Source organism: Muscardinus avellanarius (assembly GCF_963383645.1).
Source record: "Muscardinus avellanarius genome assembly, chromosome: 14".
Lineage (NCBI taxonomy): Eukaryota > Metazoa > Chordata > Mammalia > Rodentia > Gliridae > Muscardinus > Muscardinus avellanarius.
In genome coordinates this window covers 44,620,699-44,648,284 of record NC_137800.1, presented here as the reverse complement: position 1 = coordinate 44,648,284, position 27,586 = coordinate 44,620,699, and the positions used below count along the sequence as shown (strand labels likewise).

Here is a 27,586-nt window from a genome sequence, read left to right as displayed (position 1 = left end):
CACAAATAATTATTAAGGCATTAAAGGCAATTCTGACTGCATTTGGGATGCAGCCTGATCTTATCATCACTCTATATACTAAAGAATAGCTTGCCACTCTAGCTGCCACCAATTCTGACTGGGCCATTGTTCATGTAATGGCCACAGGACAATTTGATAATCATTATCCACAACATCCATGGCTCAGGTTTGTTTTGGCTCATCCTATTATTTTTCCTAAAATAACTCGATCTGCACCGATTGCTGGAGTGCCAAATATTTTTACAGATGGATCCAAAGGAGGTATGGGAGTGATATTCAAAGAAGGCTCAGATCCACAAACTTTTCTTTTTCCCCATTCATCAGCACAGGCAGTAGAGATTTTGACAGTGATTCAAGTATTTATGCTCTATGATTCCACTCCATTCAATTTAATTTCAGATAGCTTATATGTGGTACAGGCACTTAATAGCCTTGAATGTGTAGGACATATTAAGGGACAATCTACTATTCTTCTATTATTGGCTAAGTTACAACAATATATTTGAAACCGAAAATGTTCCTTCTATGCAACCCACATACGAGCTCATTCAGGACTTCCTGGACCGCTTGCTGAAGGCAATGCTATTGCAGATTTTCATACTCGAACTGTACTTATTTTTTCAAATGAAGACAAAGTTTTACAGGCTCAAGGATTTCACAATAAATTTCATGTAAATTCCCGAATGCTGAGACTAAAATTTAAAATCACTAAAGAACAAGCTCGACGCATTGTATTGCAATGCAAAAATTGTTTGACATTATTGCCACAGCCTACTACAGGAGTAAATCCTCGAGGTTTGCGACCTCTTCACCTATGGCAAATGGATGTCACGCATGTTCTTGAATTTGGCTCTCTTAAATATGTACATGTTTCCGTGGATACATGTTCTGGAGTCATCTTTGCCTCTGCTCATACTGGAGAAAAGGCCCAACATGTAATTTCCCATTGTCTGCAGGCTTTTGCTGCCTGGGGCATCCCTCGCTAAATTAAAACTGATAATGGACCTGCTTATGTTTCTCAAAGATTTTCTCATTTTTGTGCCCAAATGGCTATACAATTAAATCATGGATTACCATATAATCCACAGGGCCAAGGCATAGTAGAACGAGCCCATGCCACTATTAAGTCTGCTTTAATAAAACAAAAAGAGGGAATAGGGGCTCAATGGACCACACCAAAAGATAAACTAAATCTTATATTATTTATTCTAAATTTTTTAACGTTGGATGCCAATGGACAAACAGCAGCGGAAAGACATTACAGACCTCATGAGCGCTATGCAGGGCAAGCAATGTGGAAAGATATTCTTACAGGAGCATGGAATGGTCCGGATCCAGTGATAACGTGGGCTCGAGGGTCAGTGTGTGTTTTCCCACAGGACAAAGACTCGCCGATTTGGGTTCCTGAAAGATTGGTGTGCCATGTACAGGAACCAATGGAAGATGCCAAGCAACAAATGGATATGGCTAACTCTGTTGGTAATGTTCAACATTGGAATGGGTGAAAAAGATCTTTGGGGAATTATTTCTGCTTTCCCTCTTCCTTTACCTATATCTACCACTGCTACCATTTTTCCTCGGTTCTTTACGACCAATAGTTCCTTAAATTTGCCCTGGATTCCCTTTGATGAAGAAATTAGGCCTTATGCATTTTTTAATATAACTTTAAGTGGTAGTTTATGTTTTTATGCTAATAAAATTTTGAATGATACCTATGATAGTCCTAATCCATGTGTGCAGTTATATAATCAAACTATGGGAAAATTTCAGCCATTTAATGATTCCAGTCCCATAGGAAATGTTACTGTTTTAGAAGGATATGCTCCTTTAGCATTTTCTAGATATGAACATCCCGAAAATAAAACAGCTCCTTTGCAGCCACGGTGGGCTCCAAAATGTTATAGCCCACATAGCTGGCCATTTAAATGGACTGATTGCCAAGACTCTAAGGTAGTCTGGGCCTCTTCAGGCTATGATTTAAGTTTTTCTCCAGGCATATCTACTATGCGCAATTATACTTGGGCAGGATATAATTATACATATCAAAATCCTATACAGTATAAGCCACCCAATCCTTTTAATATTTGGCTTCTCTGTGGGATAGCAGGAGGCTGTACTGATATAACAGCTATGTCTATGATTTTAGGGGGAATTGCAAAAAATTGCAGCTATTCTCAGAATTTTTCTGATACTTTTGAGGATAGCGTCAAAGTAAATTGTTCAATGGAACCACAACTCCCGTTTGGACCCACTCCTGTTTGTGTAACTACTACATTTTTTTGGCTTGTTTCTAATAGTTCCTTGGTTAATGATAGTCTAGGTTGTTTTATTGATACCTGTTTTCTAACTTTCTGCTGGAATGCTTCTATGCACCCTTGGGCAGTAGTAATGCGACTGCCTATAGCAGTTCCTTGGCCAATAAGAGTGAATATAAATTCCCTTCCAGTTTTGCTGAACCGAGAAAAGAGAGATTTTGGAATTTCTGCTCTTATTGCTATAATTGTGGCCTCTGTGACCGCGGCAGTTACAGCTGCTGCCGCTTTGGCGACGTCTATAAATACTGCAGCCACTATGAATGCCCTATCCTCACATGCGGCTACTGCCATGGCTCAGCAAGCTCAAATAAATGGACAACTTAAAGCTGGCATATTAATGGTAAATCAAAGAGTAGACCTGTTACAAGAACAGGTTGACATTCTGGGGCAAATGGCGATGGTACCATGTATTCATAAATTATCTGGATTATGTATAACGTATGTGCAGTATCAAAATTTCTCCCATGCAGGTAATTTGTCTCGGCAATTAAGCAAGATGCTTCTAGAGACTTGGATCCGTGAATTTGAACACACCATGATTGAGCTTTGAGCGTCCATCGTTGCAATTAATTCTACCCGTGTGGAAGTCGCCACAGTACAACAATGGATGGACTTGATACATGGAACATTGGGTTTCTTAAAAGATTGGGGTGGCATGGCATTCTGGGCATTCTTGCTGGTGGTAGTGTGCTGTTTCCTGGTTGGATATATCAGACACACTCGACAACGCACACTGCAACAACAGTGCATATTGGTGCAAGCTATGGCAGCCCTTGAAGCTGGCTCATCTCCCCACGTATGGCTCAGTATGCTGGATCGGTAGTCAGTGATGGGTAAGATCGTCCCCGGGACCTTTCAACCTAAGACAGGGAAACAATCATGCTATTGTTCTCCCAATGACAGGTAAAAATGGTCCTTGAGGGTCGACAACCTAAGACAGGCATGATCCCGAACCTTATTTTAATAAAACAAAAAGGGGGAGATGTTGGGGCCCACTCGGCTGGACCAAGATGGCACCTAGGCTTGTTGCCAGCGTGGATTCAAGATGGCGCCTAGGCTTGCAGCCAAGTCATGAGACTCACAAGATGGACGTCTCCTTGAGCATGCGCAGTGTGCCATGCTACGTGCCTGCAGAATGATCAGTGATGCCTACCACCAGCCTGCCTATGAGAGAGTCAAAAGTATGCATGCCCTAGCTGTGGAAGCTTGGGGTTGGTAGAGAATAGAGGGAGGGATTATGATGCTGATATATATTGTGCTTGTTGTACGCATTGTCAGACATATTAAGAGACATATTAAGAGACATATTAGAAGAGACATATTGAGACATATTAAGGATCCATTAAAGAAGAATTCATATTTCAGCTGAAGAGGTGTCTGTGTCGTTCTCTAAGCCCCTGCGGGTCGGAGTCTTAGGGGACGATAGATATTGCCCTGTAAACCATATGATCTGTTTGTACTGAAGCTCTCACTAGTCCTTGGGATCACACCTCTGAGCTTTTCTGTCACATCTCACTGTTTTCTCTCTACCAATAATCTATTTAGTTAATTTTTGCCAGTTAAAATCAGGCCTATCATTCTCATAGAAAATCTTAATCCATTTTCAGAATAAAAATCCTCCTCTGTGATTTTGTGCCACATATTTTATGATGCATCATTGCACTACATATACTATTATAACACCTACACTATCCTCTGTACAACTAAGATCCTTGCTTTCTTCAGAGCTCAATTTGAAATCCCTTGCACCATTATGTCTGAAATTACTTTGCATCTTCTCTGGTGAATAACTTTATGTACAATTTCATCCTGTGTTTAATCCATTATTTTGGGAGCCTGAATACATTGTCTGGTCTGATATTTAATAGTTTAAAAATTATTTAAGGTTAGGGATCTCATCTCTCTATATATTATTTAGTAAACAATAAATCTGTCTGTAGCCTAGTAAATGTAGAAATGACAAATATTTTACATTTCACAATTTCTCATAAAGAAAATTACATGCTTACATGCTATTTTAGCCATATAAAAATGTATGCCTTTCTATAATCTTTTAGTATAAAAATTGATGGTTATGAAAATACTAGTAATGATTTATTTATAACAATCTTCAATTGACAATTAATTTTGACTTGTAATCGAATAAAACAATTCTTCTGATACATTGAATAAAAGATCATAAGTAAAAGGTTTCTGGGTGTGGTGGAGCACTTTTATAATTGCAATACTTGGGAGGTTGAGATAGAAGGATCAGGTTCTCTATCAACCCCAGCAACTTAGAAAGAAAGATACTGTTTCAATATGAACAATAAAAATGGCTGTGGCCCAGAGGTAGAATTTTCCTGGGTTCAATCTCCAGTACCAATATATATATATATATATATATATATATATATATATATATATATATATATAGAGAGAGAGAGAGAGAGAGAGAGAGAGAGAGAGCAGAAGAGAAGAGAAGAGAAGAGAAGAGAAGAGAAGAGAAGAGAAGAGAAAGAGATAGAGAGAAGAGAGAGAGATAGAGAGAAAGATCAGAAATTCTAAGCTGGGCTTAGAGCCACATGCTTGTAATCCCAGTACTTTGGGAGGCTGAGGCAGAAGATTGCAGGTTCGAGGACAGCCTTAGCTACTTAGTGAGGCCCTCCCCAACTTAGTGAAATCCTGTTTCAAAATAAGGAATATAAAATAGAACTGGGGGTGTAGGTCAGAGATAGAATGTTGGTGTGTTCAATCCCCAGTATTGCAACAACAACAACAACAACAACAATAACAACAACAATGTAAATGGTTCATTCACAGAAGCAGAACAAAGATTAATAATATTAAGTGGCCTCATTATGAGTAATTTAAATGAAATTATTAGTACAATTAAAAGCAATTCATTAAAAAGGATGCAAGATGCTTCAGAAAGATTTCGACTTTGATGCAGTATAAAAGCAATGCAGCTTGCAATTGTAGGGAAAAGTATCCTAAAAGTACATATGGTTGTATTTTTTAAATATTGTAAAGCATTTTTCTGGATCAGAAATACTTCACTATCCACTAAGCTGTTACTATGGTTTTGCCAGTCTCTTTATAAAAAGTAGGGAAAATATCTAATCAAAATTTATCTTGAATTAGTGACTGAGATAATGGCAGAAACTTAAAATATTATCAATTAATCATGAAATCATCATATATGAAGACCTGTGAGATATTCCAGAGTATCATTCTTGGATTATCTTTCCATTCTTTTTCTTCTCAATTTGACCTTTGCAAGCTCATAATAAAAAGAAAAGTAAGTGAACTCATGAACAAAAATAAAAAGTAATAAACTGCTAGGAATACCCATACAACAGATTTAGATCCTTAAGGATAAATTTGGGAATTATAGTAAAAATATACAGCACAGAATATGAATTATGTATAAAGGTTTAAAATAATTAAGGTATAACTAAAAGCAAACAAATAAAAAAGAACAACTACCAAGATGTCTTAGAAGATTTCAAAAAGAATGGATGAGAATTCTAGGATAAAAATAAAAATAATCACTCAAATAAAAGACCAATATATTGATTAAAACAAAAAGATTAAATAGAGGGGAGGATCTTAGGAATGGAGACTGGAATATCTGCCAATTTACAGCTTTGTCAGTTTTGCAAGTTTCTTAGTGTTATCGCTTCAGATATTATTTCTGTGCAATTTTCCTGAAAAAATGAGGAAGTTTTACACCTGTTTATTATCTTACTAGATTTTAGATTCTTTCCTACCGAGTTTCTCTTTCTTTGTCGACGCATGCCTCATTCTGTCCATGAGTTCAGGTCTCCATTCCCAAGATCTTTCCCAGTAGTACTTAATCTTTTGTTTTAATCGATATATGTAGATTAAAAATATATGGAATAATATATAATTATAAAAACATATATGAAATAATATGCTGTATATTTTGACTACACTTCCCAGTAAATGTGTTTCTACCACATTACCATGGGTTGGTGGACACCAAGAAGTCAGGGTTATTGAAAGCAGGCAGTGATCGCATTTGAATAAATTACAAACCATAAAAGAGAACTTTTTGGGGTGTAACGTAACAGGGAAGAAAACATTAACTTGTATATTCTTATTCAAGAAAAATTAATGATAACAAATAATGAAATAAACTTTTACTTTCTCTTAGATGAATATATCTACTATTCCTACCAAACAAATTTTGAAAAGACCTTTTTAAAAATTTTAGTTTTAATTGGTGCTTAAATATATGTTGCACATATTAATGCTATATCATGCCATGTTCACTACGTGTAAGTATTGTATAATGTTTCAATTGAGTTAAACATATTTAGCTCCCCAAATATTTTGTAATTTCTTTATGGTAAAACTTCCAAAATCTTTTCTTGTAGCTCTATAAAACATGCAGTGCCTTACTGTTTGTTATCTGTAGTTGCCCTTCTGTGCAATAGCACCCTAGAACATCTTACTCCTTTTTAGTTGTAACTTAGTACCCATTGATTATCCTTTGAAAAACAAAGTCAAGATCCAAAGAGAACAAGGTAAAACTGCCTTCACTCTTCATATTATCTTAATATTAGTTATGTTTTTATGGTGATTTTTTGTAACTACAAGAAGTTAGATGCCCCACTTAAAATAAATGGAGCTTTGCCATAAGAAAGCAATCCTAGCTTTATCAAATTTGATATTCAAAAACAGTAATACTTTCATAAATTTAAATTTTCTCATGAAGCAAAAATACATTTCTCAAATGGCCCCATGAACATGCGCCTTGAGAAGCACCCTCAGCAATAAACAAGTGTGGCCTTACCTCCCCCTCTGTAGACTGCAAATGCAACTCCTTCCTGCAGGTGGCCTTGAAGTCACCTGCAGCAGCGCTCACTTGGACCCCACGAGGAGCCTCCATTATCAAGGATCGGGTGGGTGATTCTAGCCTAAAAGAAAAAACAAAAACAACAAATCATTAAGAGAGAAAAATGAGCTAAATAGAAGACATTCATGAACTGAAAACGACCAACCAAGCAAACACAAGCAGGCATAACTACAAATCCTCAAGATTCCAAGCAAGGATTTCAAGCCAAAATAGGTTTTAGAATAATTTTTACTGATTTGTTTATTTATTTTATTTTTCTGGCTCATTATAAAAACTTCATTTGTTTAGATTAATTATTTGCTATCATTTACCCAGTGATTTAGTAACAATTTCTTATGTTGTTTCCCTGTATAATGCTCATGGAAAGTAGGTTAAGATGAGTTTACATGTTTAAATCTTTTATATGTTATCAATATTAATGATGGAATTTTAACAAATAAATTGTTAGAATTTAGGGCGTACTTATTCCTTAATGAAGAGCCCCAGACTTGCAAAGATGAAAGCTCTAATGAAAATCATTAATATTGTAAACTTTCAAGTACACAGTCCAGATTTTATAAACTTGAAAAATTTCAAGTACTCATTACACCTCTGGGAATTAATTAAAATAAAGAAATATCACATTTTATCTGATGGCTTCTACTGGCCCAGTGAAATGTCCATAAAATGAATAACATAAGTCTAAGGAAAACATCAAATAGGAGAATAGTATATAGAAACTAGAATGCAGTGACAAAAAGCACTAGTAGGAGAAGAGGCAGTATTTGCCAGTTGGCCTTTCTGGGTACGTATTTTTCCCTTGGGATACAATTGCCCCTTCCCCTTGACCACAGGATATTAGGTCCCCACAAGCTCACATTCACCATAATCCAGAGCAACTGATTTCCTTTGAAAGCAGATTCAGAGTTTTTTTGTTTTTTGGGTGTTTTCTTTTTTGCAGAAAACACACACACACACAAACACACACACACTCCAAATAGATCTCTGAGATTCAGCTCCTTCTTAAGAAAAATTAAAAGTCAAAGATTCTTAAGTGGTATTAAGAGTCAACTTTTAGAAAAAGTGATTTTATTACTTTGAATGTTTTTTTTATTGTTTTCTTTGTTTTGCTTCCATGCAGCAAAACAACTTTGAACTTTCATCTCTTATGGGCCTCTGTGACATTTTAATACAATCCCTGGAAAGACCAACAGGTTTTGTTTTTATTTTTGTTTTTGTCTTGTCTGGGGATTGAACCCAGGGTCATTCTACCTCCGAGCTACACCCCCAGCCTTATTTTTTATTGTTTATTTTGAAACAGGGTCTCATTAAGTTGCAGAGGGCCTAAGTAGCTGAGGCTGGCTGTGAACCTGTAATCCTCCTGTCTCAGCCTCCCAAGTACTGGGATTACAAGAATGTGCCACCACGCCCAGCTGGAGATGTCTCCTTTATTTATTTATTTATTTATTTTTTTTTGGTGGTACTGGGGTTCCTGGAAGCCCTTCTGCCTCCGGGATACACTCCCACGGGCTACACTCCCAGACCTATTTTTTAACATTTTTATGTGGAAACAGAGTCTCTTAAGCCAGCAAGGCTGGCTTCGAACCAGCGCGATCCTCCTGTCTCCGCCTCCCAAGCGCGGGGATTACAAGCGTGCGCCACCACGCCCGGCCTGAGATGTCTCCTTTAAAGAAATATCTGCATTTTGTTTTTGTTTTAAACAAAAATGTGTATACTTTGCACACAACATTTAAAACCTTAAAGAAATCATAAAAATGTTATCTATAGCATTATTTGTGATTATATAAGTTTGAATACATTGGAATTTTATACAGTAGTTAGATGAGAACTTAATTAAAATTAATTAATGTTTAATACAGATTATAAATCTAATATTCAAGAAAACACAACTTGGTGAACTTACAAATGAAGGGTATAACACACTTATTTTACTCAGTAATTAATATGGTTGAGTTTATGGTCTATAAAAATAGGTTGTTTATTTTTCATATATTTGGTAGTTAAATATGCATATTTAACATGTGAATAGTTTATACCATGCTTGACATTTGGTACTGAAACATTAAATATGTTAAGAATTTCTGTTTTTTAATTTCATAATTATTAATTATTTAATCAGAAAATCTTTATTATATCCATATGTTCATTTTAGAATTCAGATATCCATTGCAAGAGAAGGCATAGAGTGTTTTCAATACTTATTTGGAAGATAGACATGAAAAGGCAATAAAGATTAAGAGGCCATAGACCTGGATCCAAGGATGTAAACCAAAGCAGTAAGCCTTAATTCCATCTTCACTAAATTCACAATTGCAATGTTTACTTATGGAATTGTTATAAGCCTTAAGAAGGATCAGTATTTTGATATATTAATGAAATCTCTTCCCCTGTCCCACTTGTTGTATTTAGTCTGTTTTCACATTCACCCAGCAGTGAACCTTTTGAATATTCTGACCTTTTTGGACATGTTAAGCTGAAAAAAACCTTAGTTATTTGGTGTAATGAAAATGACTCTGAACATAAAAACACCAGTAGAAAACTAAAATCAGTAATTATCTGTTGCCTTTTTCCCATCTGTCAGGCAAATATTTTATTGATTCATAAAATAAAGGTGATTTAGAGAAAAATCTGTTGAATTCATCTCAAGGATTCTCTCTACTCTGCTACCCGAGTTCAAGTCCAAAGTTGTGGAATGTTTATTTTTTAATGGTAGAGATCTAGAGAGGATAATGATAATGTCTCAGAATAATTGAGGACAAAAACCTAAAACTAGAGGCATACATGTACACATCATTTATTTAGCCTTTCCCCAATTCCCACCACATTCCCTCCCCTCTTCCTCCTTCTCATGTTTGGCTTAGTGATTAAACTTTGATATGTTTATTAATGTACTTTATGTACATTAAGGAATTTCCCTCTTTCCCCCTTTCATCCTTCTCCATTATATCACCTTATTTGCTCATCTATGGTTTCTCCTTCCTAGTCAAGAGTTCCTATGACCCTTTTTCTCCCTAACTTCTGAATATTAGGAAGAGTATTTGATTTATTACATTTTGTAACTAACTAATCTTACCATAATGGTTCCATCCACTTCCTCCAAAATGACATAATTTTGTTCTTTTTTATGGCAAAATAAAATTTCCTTGTGTACATATCCCATAGTTTTGTAATCTATTCATCTGTTGATGGACATCTTGGCTGGTTCCACAGCTTGGAAACTGTGAATTGTGTAGCTATGACCATAGGTACACATGTATTAGTTTGGTAGTTTGGTTTCTATTCTTTTGAATAGATACCCAGAAAGGGTACTGCTGGATCATATGGGAGGTTTGTTCTCATTCTCCTGAAAATTTCCATACTGTTTTCCAAAGTGGCTGCACCAATGTGCAATCCCACCAACAATGTATTAGACTTCCCATTTCTCCACATCCTTGCCAGCATTTATTGTTGTTTGTGACTTGAATGATTGCCATTCTAGTTGGAGTTAAGTAAAATCTCATGGTAGTTTTGTTTTTCATCTCTCTGGTTGCTACTGATGTTGAATATTTTTCATACATTTATTGGTCATTTGAATTTCTTCTTTGGTGAAGTGTCTATTTAGTTCACTTCCCATTTTGATTATTTGTTTTCTTAGAGGTGAGTTTCTTGAGTTCTCTGTATATTCTAGATATTAGTCCTCTATCAAAGGAATAGTTGGCAAAAATTTCTCCTATTCTTTAGGCTCTTTCTTGAAGTTCTTGATAGTTTCCTTTGGTGTACAGAACCTCTTCAGTTTCATGCAATTCCACATATTGAACTGCCTTTGGAGTCTTGTTCAAAAAGTTTTTAGCTGTGATTATGTGTTAAAGTGTTAGACCTATGCCCTCCTCAAGGAGCTGTAAAGTCTCTGGTCTGATTTTCAAGTCTTTGATCCATCTTGAATTGAGTTTGTGCAGGGTGAGAAAATAGAATTTATTTCTGTTTTTCTGCATATGGTTATTCAGTTTTGCCAAGATCATATGTTGAAGAGGCTATCTTTTATCCAGTGTATGTTTTTGGCCCCTTTGTCAAAAATCAGTTGGCTATAAATGGCAAATTTGTTTTTTTAATATTTAATTGATGCATTATATTCATACATCATATTGGGGTAAAAAACTTGTGTGTACATAAATGTACACATCACTGATTTAACTCCTACTCAATTCCCACCCCATTCCCTCCCCATCCCTCCTTCCCTTGATTGGGTTAGTGGTTCACTTCGATATGTTTAAGTACATTGTGTGTTTTAGAGATTTTCCTCTTCCCCTCTCCTTTCTTTTCCTTTAGGTTGTCTTGTTTGCTCCGCTATAGGATTTCCTTTTTCATTTATAGTTCTTCTTATGACCCATTTCTCCCTAGCTCTCACATATTAGGGAAAGCGTTTCTGAGTCTTCTATTCTGCTCCATTAATCTCTGTGTCTGTTTATGTGCCATCACCATACTGTTTTTATTACTGTGGCTTGATAGTATAATTTGAAGTCAGGTACTGTGATACCTCCTGTATGGTTTTTGTTGCTTAGAACTACTTTGGCTATTCTCTGGGTGTTTGTTGTTCCAAATGAATAATTTCATCTTTTATCAACTAATTTTTTGGCTTAAGACATATAATTTCTAAACAAATATAAATATTTTACATCACACTGTACATTAAAATATTAGCAAAGTGGTAACAATCTTACTGAAGTAATTAACTTTTAATTAAACAAGCTCCAATTGTATATTTTACTAGTTTTGAAAAAATTAAATATACTAATCATTAGAGAAGAATACAGTTGCTATTAAAATAGCAATGTATATTTTAAATAATATTCAATATTCAGGCAAGTAGTATATACTAAGGATTCAAAATTAATTATGGCATATTCAGTTAAAGAGTATAAATTAAAAACTTAAAATATTTAGAGGATTTCTTAATTATATTTTCAAATAAACATGCTGCACTAGGCAAATATTTCTTATGAACATGAAAATTAAAGCAAGCTTATGAAATATATTTATAAGCTTTCCTGGTCACTTAGCATAAGCAAATAAACTAAAATTTGGGGGAAAAATTATTACAGGACAAAAATATATGTGAGGTTTAAAAATGTAAATTAACACTTATAAAAAGAAAATTTATTGTAAACATTTAAAGATGTATCTGAATAATACAATATCAGTGTTTTTTACTTGCATGTATATCTACATTTACATACCCATACCCATACACACACACACACACACACACACACACACACACACGTTATCTGGAGCTTTACATTGTCTCCAGGTATTACAAGCTGAATAGGGAAAAAAGAAATTTCTTCACAAAATGGTGCATACATTTTGCTCTATAGCTCCTTCTATAATCCAAGAGAACTGAACTCCATGTAGTTTAACAGTACAAAAGTCAGTTCTGTATTTAAGTGCAAGTAAATTTATCACTCTTTCAAAAGGGATTGCATTAAAGTTGCCACATGATTATGTTACTTAGGCAAAAAAAAAAAACAAACACCACAGAGCAGACAGATTTAGGTACAATGCTTATGAAATATGCAATAAAAAAGCATCACATATTGATAGCCATACAGCTTATTGAAATTGATAATTTTGTAATTATTTACTTCCTTGACTATTTTATAAAGAGTATTCCCCAGGCCTTCTCTACAAGCTGTGTAGAGTCTCTTACAATCTATATTATGAATAGGATAATGGAAAAGTATTCTCTATATTGAAAGGGTTGCTGCATACTCTAAAGTCATGTAAATTACTCCTATGAAATAGTCTAGGACAGTGATATATAAACACACTGAAATTTAATTACTATGTGTAAGAGTTATATCAACATAATGAGAGAATTAAGCATAGAAATTTGAATAAGAAACTACACATTAATTCCACTTCAGATTTTAAATCTAGTTAAATTCACTGGGACTCAGTAACCTAATAAATAAAACCATAACTTTAAAATACTTTAAAATAGAATATTGTAGTCAAAGCAAAACATCATTAGATTTGCCCTTCTTTATTAGTTAGTTAGCCATATAATTGCAATAATATAATAAAAAATAATGTTAATACTGAAAACTTATTCTGTATCTAAAACTCTGTATGGTTTAATCTCTTACTCATCCTACTAGTACTTAAAAATGGGCACTATAGTTACTCATATTTTACCTATGAAGTACTTGAATATAAAGGTGATAGGATTATTTTCTCAGGATGTTGTGGCGGGTGCAAAGATCCCAGAATAGTCAAAGCAACCTTGAAAGGGTAAAATGTTAATGAGCTTAAAATTTTATTATAAAACTATAGTAATCGAGGTAGTGCTGGAAATGACAAAAAGATAACAAATAATACAATCGAATAAAATAAGCTCCATAAAATATTTTTACTTATATAGTCATTTGATTTTTGATAAAGGCAACCAAGCCATCCAATGAGAAAAGTATTCTTTAAAAAAATATTCCAGAATAACTGGATATCTATAGGGACAAGAAGAACCTCAGTTTATATTACATGCTCTAATCAAAAGTAAAAGCTGGAGTAGGTCTGTAGCTCAGTGGTACAGCCTTTATCTAGCAGGCACTAAGCCCACGTTTCAATCCCCAGTTTCATAACACATCAATAATAATTAAAAAAAAACATACAGCTTTTAACGGAAAATACCTTTGTGAGTTAGAAGTGGACAAAAATGTCTTGGGTTGCAAGAAATAATAACTAGTAAATATTTTAAAATATAAGTTAAATGTATTCAAGATTCAGAGCTGCCTTTAAAAATAACCACTGATGAATGAATGTTTAACTGAACGAATATGAAACACAGAAACTGGGAAGTAATATTCATGAAACATACACATATACATATAAATATACACACATACATATATATGTATATATGTTACAATGGACTTATATAAGGATATATAAGTAATCCTCAAACTCAAAAATAAAAAATAAAAAACTCATCTAAAATATGGAAATACATATTAGAGAGAACACTAAAGATGTATGCCTATGAAAAAATGGTTAATATGGTTAGTCATCAGATAGTGGCAAATTATAGGCATAATGTGATACCAGGAAATATCTAATGTCCTGAATCAGTAAGACTGGTAACAGCAAATGTGGTGAAGATGTGCAGCAACTGAAAACCTCATCTATTTTGGTAGAAAAGTAAAAGGATACAACCCTTTTGCAAAATTCTGACATTTCCCCATACATTTTAGAATATACAGAATATATTCTCTTTTCATTACTAGGAAAATATATATGCAAACTATTGCATGTTTACATAATGAAATACCAGTCAACTCTAAGACTAATTTATGAACAAAGATATTATCAGGAATGGATGTCAAAAATACTATGTAGAGTGAATACAATTTTTACAAAGAATTACATATTGTACACTTGATTTATATTTAGTACTAAATGAGGCTAATCTATGATTTAAAAAGATGAGAATAGAGGTTGCTTCTTGTGGGTGGTGTGGAGATTTACTAGGAAGGGGCATAAAGAATCTTTTAAGTAACAGTGCCTTGACAGGTATTTGGGTGCTTGTCAGAATTCAGTGAATGCACACTTAAACTTTGAGCATTGTGTTGCATAATTATTTTATTTTATTTTGGTACTGAGAATTTAACCCAGGGGCATTTTGCCTCCTGTGAGCTACATCCTCAGCCCAATTTTTTTTTTTTTTTTTTAGCTGGCCAAGCTTCCCATGAAGTGAAGTTTCATTTATTGAGTACACAAGAATCAGGTTTCACAGAAGAATGACAGGGTCCTGGCTTGACAGACCTCCCTTCTCATAATCCCCAAGCATGAGAATCAGATATATATTTCAAGATCACTATTTAGTCCTATACTCTTGCAACTTTTTTTATAAAGTAAACAGGGTCTCACTGAGTTGTGGAGGGCCTCTCAGCACTGCATAACTATTTTAAAACAAAAGAAGCCGGGCATGAGGAGACAAATTTGTAATCCCAGTACTTGGGAAGTAAAGATAAGAGGATCAATCCCAGGTTTGTGTCCAGTTTCCGGTAATTAGTGAGGCCCTCTGCAATTTAGTGAACCCCTATTTCAAAATAAAAAATAAAATAGGGCTGGGGGTGTACTCCAGAAGTAGAGTTTCCCAGGGTTTGATTCCGAGCACTAAATATACAAACAAACAAAAGAAAAGCAACTGTACAAATATTTTGAACACTATTCAATGCTATGTAGGTTGCAGTGATTAGGGAGAAATATATAGTCTTTATAAAATTTATACTGAAATTAACAAAACTAAAATACCCTATTGAATGTAGAGTAGAAAGGATAAAGAAGTGTTTAAACACATATAAGCTACAGTGCTCTAATTAATTGGCTGGGTATATTAATGGTTTCTAAACGATGCTTTTAATTGTGCATATGAAAATTGTCATAGAAAAATGCTGGAAAAAAAAGGAATCCTTTTTAGGATTATCCATTTTTTAAATTTATTTTTTTCTGATTAAACTTGTAAGATTTAATACCATGGAGATATCTCCATAACATAAAAACTCTCCATTGGTCCTGATGTTTCACTGTCATAGGCTGTATTAAAATGGAATAAGGTATGTTAGAGATCTATAAGAATGCTATTAAAAATTTATAATTTTGGTTGCATATATATTTCTATAAATGTTGTATTATTTACTATCTGCATTTTATAATTATTTCAGTTCCAGTAGTGCATAAGAATATTTGCTTTATTATACTCTACCTGAAAATACAATAATGTGATATGTTCTTGTATTAAAAAAAAAAAATCCCATATTGGCCTGGGGTGGTGCCGCATACTTGTAATCCCCGTGCTTGGGAGGATCGAGCAGGTTGGAAGCCAGCCGCTGGCTTAAGAGACCCTGTTTCCAAATAAAAATATAAAATAGGTTTGGGAGTGTATCCCGGAGGTAGAAGGGCTTCCAGAAACCCCAGTACCACAAAAAAAAAATCATATAATAAAAATGTGACTGCTTTTATTTATTTATTTTTTTCATATTTTATTTTTTTGGTGGTACTGGGATTCCTGGAAGCCCTTCTACCTCCGGGATACACTCCGACGGGCTACACTCCCAGACCTATTTTTAACTTTTTTATGTGGAAACAGGGTCTCTTAAGCCAGCAAGGCTGGCTCCGAACCAGCGCGATCCTCCTGTCTCCACCTCCCAAGGTCGGGGATTACAAGTGTGTGCCACCACACCCGGCGTGACTGTTTTTATAATAATAAAATATAAATAAAACCCTCACAAGAAACTTGGTAAAATCTTTTTAAATTTTAAAACATTTTTAATGGGAGAAGAAAATATGAGTGGCAAATAAAATATTTTAAATAAAAATGAAGTATGATTTAAAAATTAGTCTTTGGTATAGTCATTTTACTTAAAACAAAATGATATTAGAATTCAAAATAAAATATTTGGTTATTGGAACACAACAGAATCTCAAACAAATCAAAACCATTGAAAAGAAATTAATATCTGATGTGCAGGCATGGTGGTGCACGCTTGTAATCCCAGCATTCGGGAGGCTGAGACGAGAGGATTGCAGTTCACCGACAGCCTAAGCTACTTAGTGAGGCCTTCCTGAGCTACTTAGTGAGAACTTGTTTCAAAATAAAGAATAAAAAATAGGGCTGGGGGTGTAGTTCAGAGGTAGAATGCCCCTGGGTTCCATCCCCAATACTGCAAAAAAAGAAAGAAATTAATATCTGATGAGTGCAAGAATAACATCAGAGTACAAAAAATTAGGTAATTTAACAAGCCAGGTGTGATAGTACACACCTGTAATCCCAGTACTTGGGAGGCTGAAATAGGAGTTTCGCAGAACCGGTTCAAAGCTAGCCTCAGATATCTTGCTAGGTTCTTAAAAACCTAGCAAGATACTGTTTTCAGATAAAAAATAAACCGGGTGTGGTGGCTCACGCTTGTAATCCCCATGCTTGGGAGGCAGAGAGAGGAGGATAGCGCAGGTTCGAAGCCAGCCTTGCTGGCTTAAGAGACCCTGTTTCCAAATAAAATATAAAAAATAGGTCTGGGAGTGTAGCCCAGAGGTAGAAAGTTCCATCCCCAGTACCACCAATAATAATTATTATTATTATCATAATAATTATATATTATTATTAATAATAATATAAATAAATAAAATAGGGCTGGGAGTGTAGCTTAGAAGTACAATGCACCTGGTTAAATTAACAAGAACAAATAACAATAACAAAAATTGTAAAAATGTTAAAATATTCTTTAATAAATTGACTTACCTTTACTGAAAAAACTAAAGTTTTATTTTGTTTGATGGTACTGGGGATGGAACCCTTCTACCTCTGGGCTACACTCCCATACCTATTTTATATTTTATTTGGAAACAGGGTCTCTTAAGCCAGCAAGGCTGGCTTGGAACCTGCATGATCGTCTCTGCCTCCCAAGCGCAGGGATTACAAACCTGCGACACCAAACCCGGCTAAAGTTGGTTTTTAACACTGTGCAAAAATAAATTCCATTTTTACCTACTATATTAAAAACTAATAAATACATTACAAACTATAGTTTTCAATTAAAATAGAAGGAAAACTAGAAAATAATTGCAAATTTAATCTATTTCAAATAAGATACTACAAAATAACCTACTGTACAAAGTAAATCACAACAAATTGTAAGAATAAAAACAATACTTTGGACTTTTCGAAACTCCCTAGAATGGCTAGGAGATTTTATTTTTAAGATATTACTTTAATGATCAAATCTAAAATCTAAGAGCCGGGCTTGGTGGCACATGCTTGTAATCCCAGCATTCAGGAGGCTGAGACAGGAGGATCGTGGTTCGCCAACAGCCTCAGCTACTTAGTGAGGCCCTCTGCACCTCAGTGAGACCTGGTTTCAAAATAAAGAATAAAAAATAGGGCAGGGGCTGTAGCCCGGAGGTCGAATGCCTCTGGGTTCCACCTCCAGACCCCCCAAAACAAAAAAACAAAAAAAACAAATCTAAAATCTAAGTAGCCTTGTTCATCAAGACTTTTGGGAGAAGAGAAGTCACACTTTTTAAAGACTAAGTTGCAAACGCAGTTACTAAATGAATGCTTGAGCAGAACTTCAGGATCATGCATCTTGTTCTTTGTAAATATTTAACAGTGCTAAAGACACAGGAGGCACCCATTAATAATTTGCAGTTTTGTGAGTGAATAGAATGTAGAACTGAGTAGAAAAGTGTGCTAATGCAAATACCATCAACATATACAGAGACCCGAGCAGAAAAGAAATCTCTCTTTTTGCTTCAAACTATGGTGAGCTTTCTTCAGTAGAAAATCACATTATTTTTGTTTTCCTACTTTGATTCTTTTTGGAACACTCATACTGCCCATTGTAGTCTCTTCCATTAATTTAGATCAAACAAATCTCTTAACTATTGCTTTGTATTCTCCAGATTGTAAGTAAATTAATCTTCTTATAATGTTCATTTGCTTGTAACTCTAAATAAATATACAAATACATACATAGAAGTGACAAAAAGGAGGAAGGAGAAGAGAAGAAAGAGGTGGGGTTGGGAAAGGAGGAGAATAGCAAAGAAGCGAAAATAATAAAAAGAGAAAAGAAAAGAAAATATACTACTTTATTGTGGGGAGGAACAACTGTGTGTGTGTGTGTGTGTGTGTGTGTGTGTGTGTGTGTGTGTGTGTGTATTTTTCCCTCATAGAGAAAAAAAAATACTAGCAAAATAATTTACCTTGTTACTGATGAAATACCTCAGGGCAAAATACTTGGTAGTGAATAAATAGTGGCTTTTTATTGAATGTGAGATTGAGTTAAATTAGAGCTACATGTTTTCAGAGATTAATCTGGATTCTGCAACCTTTCCATTTCATTTTAAATTTGTATTCATACAAGAATGAGAATGATGAAGAGATGCCAGTTATATGATTAAGCTTTAATTTATTTTACTGATTCCAGTTCCAGATTTTTTTCTTATTCATGGCACAGTGAATGGATCTCAGATCTGAACTGTTTCTGGATAATGGGTATTACACAAGATTTTCATCACTTCTCATTATAGGGTACAAAAACTCTTTCAACTGTAATAACCACATATTTAAAAATTCAAAAAGAAGAATGTTAAGACTTGAGCCACTCTAGGCAAATATTATTATATTCTTGCTAACTACTCAAAATGTATCTTCTTAACTTTTTAAGATATAGACCCCTACTACAAAACAATATTGCTTTATACGGTAAATCAAATTGTGTCCACAAGTATAGGTCTAAAGAGCAACTGAAACCTAGAGTAAAACTCATTATTAAACACTTGTCAAAAATGTGTTGAATAAATGATAGGAATCCATATTCCCATCACAAATATTTTCTACACTCAATTACAAACTTTTGAAATTATTTTCTAAAGTCTTTTATTTTTAGTAATAACAAAACAAAAGAAAACCAGCTACTTACTCTACAAATGACTATTTTGTTTACTTGACTGACCCATCTCACCTTGTTGATGGGCATTAGGTGTGAACTAAGAGGACTTCTTATTGCCTAGAAAGGAAAATTATCAGCAAGTCTTGTAAAGATGTTCTCAGAAGCCCTGATTTAGTTTTTAGTACACAAATGAATAATTAACTTCCCCAATTATGTCTTTTCCTTGATTCTCTTTCAGTTTTAGAATTTAGATTAGTAACAATCTTAGAAGTTTTAATTCTACTTTCAGTACCAGATGATAAATTTAGCCTAGTTCAACATTTAATTAATGAAAAACTAATTTGGAAATAAAGACCAGAAACACTATATATTAATTATAATTTTATTCATGTTCACACTTGTGAATTCTGAGACACCTTAGAAAAATAAAATAGTGTTTGGTTCTTATTCTGTTTTTAGTAATAAGCTCTTCATAGCAAAAACTATAAAATGAGTGCACAATCACCAATCACTAAAGTGATTGAAGTAAGAATGTTTCTTATTCAAGTTAGAAAGTTTAAAATTTTTTAAATAAATTAGCAAATTAGATTTATGTTTTAGGTTTAAATGTTACTATTAAATGTTAATATTATTTTATTCTTAAATTAATTTAACAGATATAACAGAGAAATTCTGCATATTTACGGGGTACCCTGTGATATTTTAGTACATGTTTGTATTGTGCTGTTTTAAATCAGGTTAAAGATCTATTTACTCAAAAGTTTATTTGTGGTGAAACTATTCAAACAGGTTTTTTAAATATAGCATACATTATCACTGTCTATACTCACCCCACTGGGCAGTAGCACAACAGAACTTCTTTCTCCTGCCTAAAACTCAGTCCTCACATCAACCTCTCCCCATCCCACCCTCCCTCCCATGCTCCCTATCTCCTCTTGCAAATGCCATTATACTTTCTACTTTCAACTTCTATCAGATCAACTTTTTTATGGTCCACATGAGTGAGATTGCAGTGTCCTTGTCTTTCAATGTCTGTTGCCTAGATTAAAACAGTCTAAAAATAACTGTTATCAATGCTATCCACATGTCTTGTAGCTGCAACATTGCAACATTTTTTATATCACATAATTAGTTTCTTCCCTATTCAGTTTTTCTTTCTTAAAGCAATTCAGACTAATGCATGTTTATCACATGGCTATATATGAGATACATTACTGGATGCTATACCAGAAATGATAAACAAGGGGCAAGTGGATAAGTGGATTCTTTTTTTTTTTTTTTTTTTTTTTTTCAGTACTGGGGATGGAACCCAGGGGCATTCAACCTCCGAGCTAAACCCCCTTTCCTATTTTGTATTCTTTATTTTGAAACCGGGTCTTACTGAGTTGCAAAGGCCTCACTAAGTAGCTGAGTAGCTGAGGCTGGCCGCGAACCGCGATCCTACGGTATCAGCCTCCCGAATGCTGGGATTACAAGCATGAGCCAACACGCCCAACTTTGTGGATTCTTGTTCTAATGCAACTTACAACTTTTTTTGTGTGTGTATATGTGGTGCTGGGGATGGAACCCAGGGGCATTCTACCTCTGAGCTATACCTCCAGCACTATTTTTTATTTTTTTATTTTGAAACAGGTTCTCACTAAGTTGCAGAGGGCCTCACTAAGTAGCTGAGGCTGGCCACAAACCCAGATCCTCCTGTCTCAGCCTCCCAAGTACTGGGATTACAAATGTGCACCACCAAGCCCAGCAATTTACAATCTTTCAGTCTTTTTAAGTGGAGAGGGATAAAATAATCACACATACACACACACACACACACACACACACACACACACACACTGAATTCTTAGTTGAGAAAAGTGTCATAAATCAAGACTATAGAAGAGATGCTGTTTATGTTTATTCTACAACATTTACCAATTCCGCTGGCTTCTACATAAGACAAATAATTACTATTTTACACTTATAAAATGGCTGGATCACATGAGGAGGATACTATTCACGAGTATATGATTTTGTGTTCTTCAATGAATGAGAAGCTAAGTTCTTTAGAAAAATCTTAGCATACAACTATTCAGATCTGAAAAATTTACTGTTGTGATGGTACAACATTTTTGTATTAAAACTTTTAAACTTTATTTTTGTTTTTATTTGAGTGTATCTGCTTATCCGATGTCTGAATAATGATCTTTATGAGATAAGATGGTTTTTATTAATATTTTATTATGTTTTCCTAGAGAGAAACTCAGTTTATTAAAGTAAATAGTGATTTTTAACATGTGACATTTTAATATTGTTGTTGCCTTCTAGGAAAATTCTTATAGCCAATGCATTCAGACTTTGATTTACTTATCAAAATTAATTATGTGATCCATTTAATACACAAATCTTTCTTTATTGACAAGAATATGGAACTGTTAGTTTGATTTCAAAATTTCAATGTTTATTAACAGTTGTCAATATCATATTGAGAAGAATTCCCTACAATATTGAGATCCCACAATTTTAGGGGTAGAAAAAACATGTGTGTGTGTGTGTGTGTGTGTGTGTGTGTGTGTGTGTGTACATGTGCCTCTTAGAAACAGCATAATAGAAAGATTAATTTTATAAATATGATACTAAACAATCTGCCATAGGCAATAACATTCTTTTTCTGATTCTACTTTGTATTTGCTTCTACATTTCCCTCTAGTAATATGCTTGATTACTTAGAACATTTATCACTACTTTTTCTTCCTTTATGCCTGTTAATAGCCTGCGTTTCATTATCTTTGTCAGATTTTCCAGCATCCCTATTTTTTATACAAATTTTTTATTGAAAATAAATGGTATACATTTAAACTGTACTTGGTGCCCTCTTGCCCTCGCCCCCATTTTCCCTCCCCTCCAACAATGATTGTCCAGGGTAACCATGCCATATTCATACTTTTACACATATTCGGATGCAGTCCCTCATTAATCAAATTCAGCCTTCCTCCTCTCCTATCTTTTCACTCAAACTTTGCTGAGATTTCCCCTCCATTATCTGGAGTCCCTCTGATATCTCCAATGCTCCCTAGTTTGGGCATATTAGAGAAAACATATGTCCCTTCTCCTTCTGTGCTTGGCTGATCCCACTTAACATAATCCTCTCCAGAAATTTCCATCTTCTTGCAAATGACAGGATTTTGTTCTTCTTTATAGCTGAATAAAATTCTATTGTGTGTATTTCCCATAATCTTGCAAACCATTCATCTGTTGATAACATCCCTATTCTATGAGTCCTCTTTACATCTTGGTCAATAACTGTCTTTTCCTTTTATGTTCCACATTCCTCCAGCCTGGTATATTTATTTTTATAATTATTGCTAGCACATTAAAAATATAGAAAAATTAGAATAATAACTCACATCATCTTACTCCCACGTAAACTTGACTGTTTGCCATGGAGCTAGGAAATGTCAATTCTTCATGCAATTACATAGCACATGCACTATTTTAATTCTTCATATACCAAGGGTCAAGAACAGTTGGTCATGATGGAAATTAAGACACAGGTAGGAGAGGCAGTATTCACCTGAGGTCTTGGGATGGCTCTGCTCTGATGTGAGGGGTTTCCACAGAGTGGCCAAATACTGCTCCTTCAGTGCCTGGAGAAGAAGAAACACAGTGCTCAGAACAAGAAAGCCCACAGACACACTAGGTTTTGTCTCTATTTTTATGCATCAAATATTTTTCCCCAAATGAGTAAAATGAAAACAGCAGAGGAAATGACAGAACAATATTGGAAGAAGTGTACAAGGTAGTGAAGAGCCAGAGAAGATAAATCTAAATGTTACTAGGTTAACTGTTTTTAAGATTATATTATTTATAAGTTCAGGTTGACTGAGAATTTTCACCCTCTGATCAAAGATCAAAGACCCATCTCTTTTCCAGTGATGTGTAGTAGAGAGAGGGACAGATCACAATATTGAGTTCTGTCACCCTGCAAACAGTGGGGCATAAATGAAAATGTGCAGTTGAGCTCCAGTGTGTTGTATTACTAGTTCTTTAAAAACATAAGTCTCATAGGGCATTTAGCAATTCTCACACGTAGAGATTTAGAGTGATCACCAAACAACAGAGAACATGTCTCATTACTTTGCCTTTTTTGGAGTTAAGGCTGTTTCTTAAGACGATAGGCCACTTCAGTCAATTTCATTACTGTTGAATTCATACGGGGTCATAGTTGAAGAGGTCTTGCACTCTGACATCTGGCTGAGCAGCTGAATGCTCGCTGTAAACTTTCACTTAGTGATTCTATTTCATTTTCTCCCAGACTCCTGGATCTTTTCTGTAATCCAACTCAGCAAAATAGAATGTTTCTATTCTTCACTTTTATTCAAAATTAAAGTGAAATTTTTATTTTAAAAAGATAAAGACACAACTTTTTCTTTTCCGTTGCTATTTACATAAATGTTTTAGAGCATTTTCTTCAGATTAAGCTTTATTTTCTTTGGGGCTAATATTCTTCAAACATCTACATGTAAGAATGCTACCACTATCCTTTAAAATTGTTGAATTAGTATAATGTGTTTCAAATCGATTAATTTTAAAACTATGAAACAAATCTGCTTTTGTATAATATAAAGGAAAATATAAAATATCAGAAAGTAATGATAACACTGCTACTAGGAAATTAGAGCTAACATTTTAAATTCAATAAAGTAACTGTCTGTATAGGGAAATATATTAGAACTACGTGAGAATACCTTAAACAATAGCAATGAAGACCTTGATCTTGAGTCGCAGAGGAGGTGTTTCATTTTTTTCAAAATTGTAATATTTTTTATTTATGTTATTTTTCCTAGGGGCAAATTTATAAGGTTTTGCTACTGTAAATTCTTAAGATTATGAATATCATTTTCTTTTCTTTTTTTTTGTGTGGGTCTTGAGATGGAACCCAGAGGCATTTGACCTCTGAGCTACACACCTTGCCCAATTATTTATTCTTTATTTTGAAACTGGGTCTCACTGAGTTGCAGAGGTCTCACTAAGTAGCTGAGGCTGTCTGGGAACCGTGATCCTCTGGTCTCAGCCTCCCAAATGCTGGGATTACAAGCATGCGCCACCACGCCCGGCTTTTGCTCAGACTTCAAATCTTCTGTAACCTAGACACATCCATTTCCTCTGACCTCTTCTACTATTCTATGAAATATCTTAATTTGCCTAACTCTTAAGGCAAATAAAAATTCTTCATTTTATGAATGAAGGTTTTACTACCTATCATATTCTTTTGAAACCTATCATATCTATTCTGAGGTTTTACATTTTTAATATACATATATACATTTTACATTTTCAGATGTTCAAAACTGGAATCTTATATCAGCAACTGCTATGACTTTTTTATTCACTTAGTAATATCCAATTTTTATAAAAATTCAGATGAAAATTGAAATTCTCAAAAGCCCGTGATGTAATGATATTATGACATACACAGAGTCCAAGGAGGAAACAGTCAGGTCTACAGATATTATAACAACTTGTTAATCCACAGTGATATATTTTGACTTTTGTTCTATATTGTTCCTGTGATTTTTATATTATCTTTTCCCATGTAATTCATTATTTACCAATTGGTCAACAAAAAAAAAGCTTCATTTACTTTTGTTTTATAACCATTAGAGAACTGTTAGAATTATTAAAATTGATCTAAAAATGACAAATTTCATCCAAAATAACTTATAATCTCTGTATAATGAAGTTTCTTCACCAAGAGTAGTCAATACATTCCTACTGTACTTACTACAAAGGCTATCCTTTCTCTTAGATCAGTTCAAAGCAGAGTAAGCCATTAAAAATTTTTAAAAATAATAGTCTAGTCATTCATAGTTTTCAGGCAATTCTAAGGATCTTCAAAACTCCTGTGGTATTATATCAACATATATTTTGTGTGTGTGTGTGATCTGATTTTGTGCCACAGTGAGCATCTTTTAAAGTTAATGCATTAGAGTTTAGCATGATGTCTGTTGATACAAGTAGGCTAGTGCTGGTAAATCAAGGATAATATGCAATAGAATAATTGGTTAACCATATGCAGAAAAATGGAAATAAACCCCACTCTCTCACCCTACACAAGAGTCGATCCAAGATGGCTCAAAGACTTGGAAATTAGACCAGAGGCCTTGAGGCTCCTTGAAGAAGGCATAGGTCAAACACTGCGACATACAGATATAGTTAAAAGCTTTCTCAACAAGACCTCAAAGGCACAAAAAACTAAGAGGCGACTCAATATGTGGGATTGCATGCAACTGAAGAGCTTCTGTACAGCAAAGGAGACTATCAAGAACCTCAACCAAGAGCCAACAGAGTGGGAAAAGATTTTTTGCCACCTACTCCTCTGATAGAAAACTATTATCTAGACTATACAGCAAAGTCACAAAACTCAGTACTAAGAAAACAAATAACCCAATAAAAATGGATAAGGGCACTAAATAGACACTTCACTAAATAAGAAAGTCAAATGGCCAATAAATGCATTAAAATGCTCAACATCATTAACAATCAGAGATGCAAATCAAAACTACCCTGAGATTTCACCTAACTCCAACTGAAATGGCAATCATTCAAAACACAAACAACAAATATGGGGGGAGCAGAGAAGTAGAAACTCTACTACATTGTTGGTGGGATTGCAAATCAGTGCAACCACTTTGGAAAATTGTATGGAGGATCTTCAGAATATTGGAAAAGAATTTACCATATGATCCAGCAATACCACTTCTGGGTATCTACCCAAAAGAAAGGAAACCAAACTACCAAACTGATGCATGTTTATCTATATTAATAGCTGCACAATTCACAATTGCCAAACTATGGAACCAGCCAAGATGTTCATCCAATAGATGAATGGATTACAAAACTATGAGATATGTACACAATGGAATTTTCCTCAGCCATAAAGACAAACACAATTACATCACTTACAGGGAAATGGATGGGATTGGAGAACATTATGTTAAGTGAGATTAGTCAGTCACAAAAAATAAGAAATTGGATGCTCTCCCTAATATGTGAAAGCTAGGGAGAAAATGAATCATAGGAGGAACTCTAGATGAAATAAGAGATAATATAAATGAGCAAATAAGGCGACCTAACTGAAGGGATGGGGGGGAGGAAAATTCTCTAATCTTCATGATGTACATTAACAGATATATCAAAGTCAATCACTAAGCCAAACATGAGGAGAGAGGGGGAGAGAATGGGGTAAGAATTGGGTAAGGGCTAATTGAGTGATGTGTGCATGTGTGCCTCCACAATCTTGAACTCCATTAAGATGTATGATTAAAATGCACCAATAAAAGGTTTAAAAAAAAGAATAATCTGGATTTGTGCTTTTACATTTCTAGAATCCCCTGGCATATCTCACCATGAATGGGTTAAAAAACCATGCAATATTTTGACAAGTATTCATTTTGTTTCTAGAAACTATAAAACAATGACACATAACATATGGATGTATATATGTGTATGCATGTATTGTAACATCTCACTGGAGACTATCAAAGCCAGATTTGGAGTGTGAGTCTTGTCAACAGTTCCAAAATAAATTTTCAATCTTATAAAAATGTTTCCAGAGCTTTGGAAACTAGGAAAGATGATACGCTGATAACTTAAGGGTACTTTAACTTAGGAATATTTTAATACCAAATCTTATATGGACTACACAACAAAAATATTTAAAGGTTCATATTTATTTATGGGAATAAATATCAATATTATAAAGAAAATATGACCAGGCTGAAACTTCCAATGACTTGAGAAATATCAGGGCCATTTCTTTAGGATCTATCATAGGAATATGAATTTGGCTTAATAGCAGAAAATTAATCAATACAATTTACTACAATTATTTATTTATTTATTTATTTATTTATTTATTTATTTATTTTTGCGGGTCTGGGGGTGGAACCCAGGGGCATTTGACCTCCAAGCTACACACC

The 27,586-nt window shown here is 34.3% G+C and overlaps 1 protein-coding gene across 2 annotated transcripts in view; it reads right to left on the bottom strand.

The window, feature by feature from the left end:
* The window catches only part of SGCZ (sarcoglycan zeta), a gene marked incomplete at both ends in the record, with an annotated part of 462,334 nt that overhangs the window by 4,816 nt on the left and 429,932 nt on the right, over window positions 1-27,586 (bottom strand). For both annotated transcript variants that reach the window (XM_080710705.1, XM_080710706.1), the window contains 2 exons: window positions 7,138-7,261; window positions 23,179-23,251. In XM_080710705.1, coding sequence (XP_080566831.1) covers window positions 7,138-7,261; window positions 23,179-23,251 — 197 coding nt within the window. The remainder of the gene's footprint in view (window positions 1-7,137; window positions 7,262-23,178; window positions 23,252-27,586) is intronic.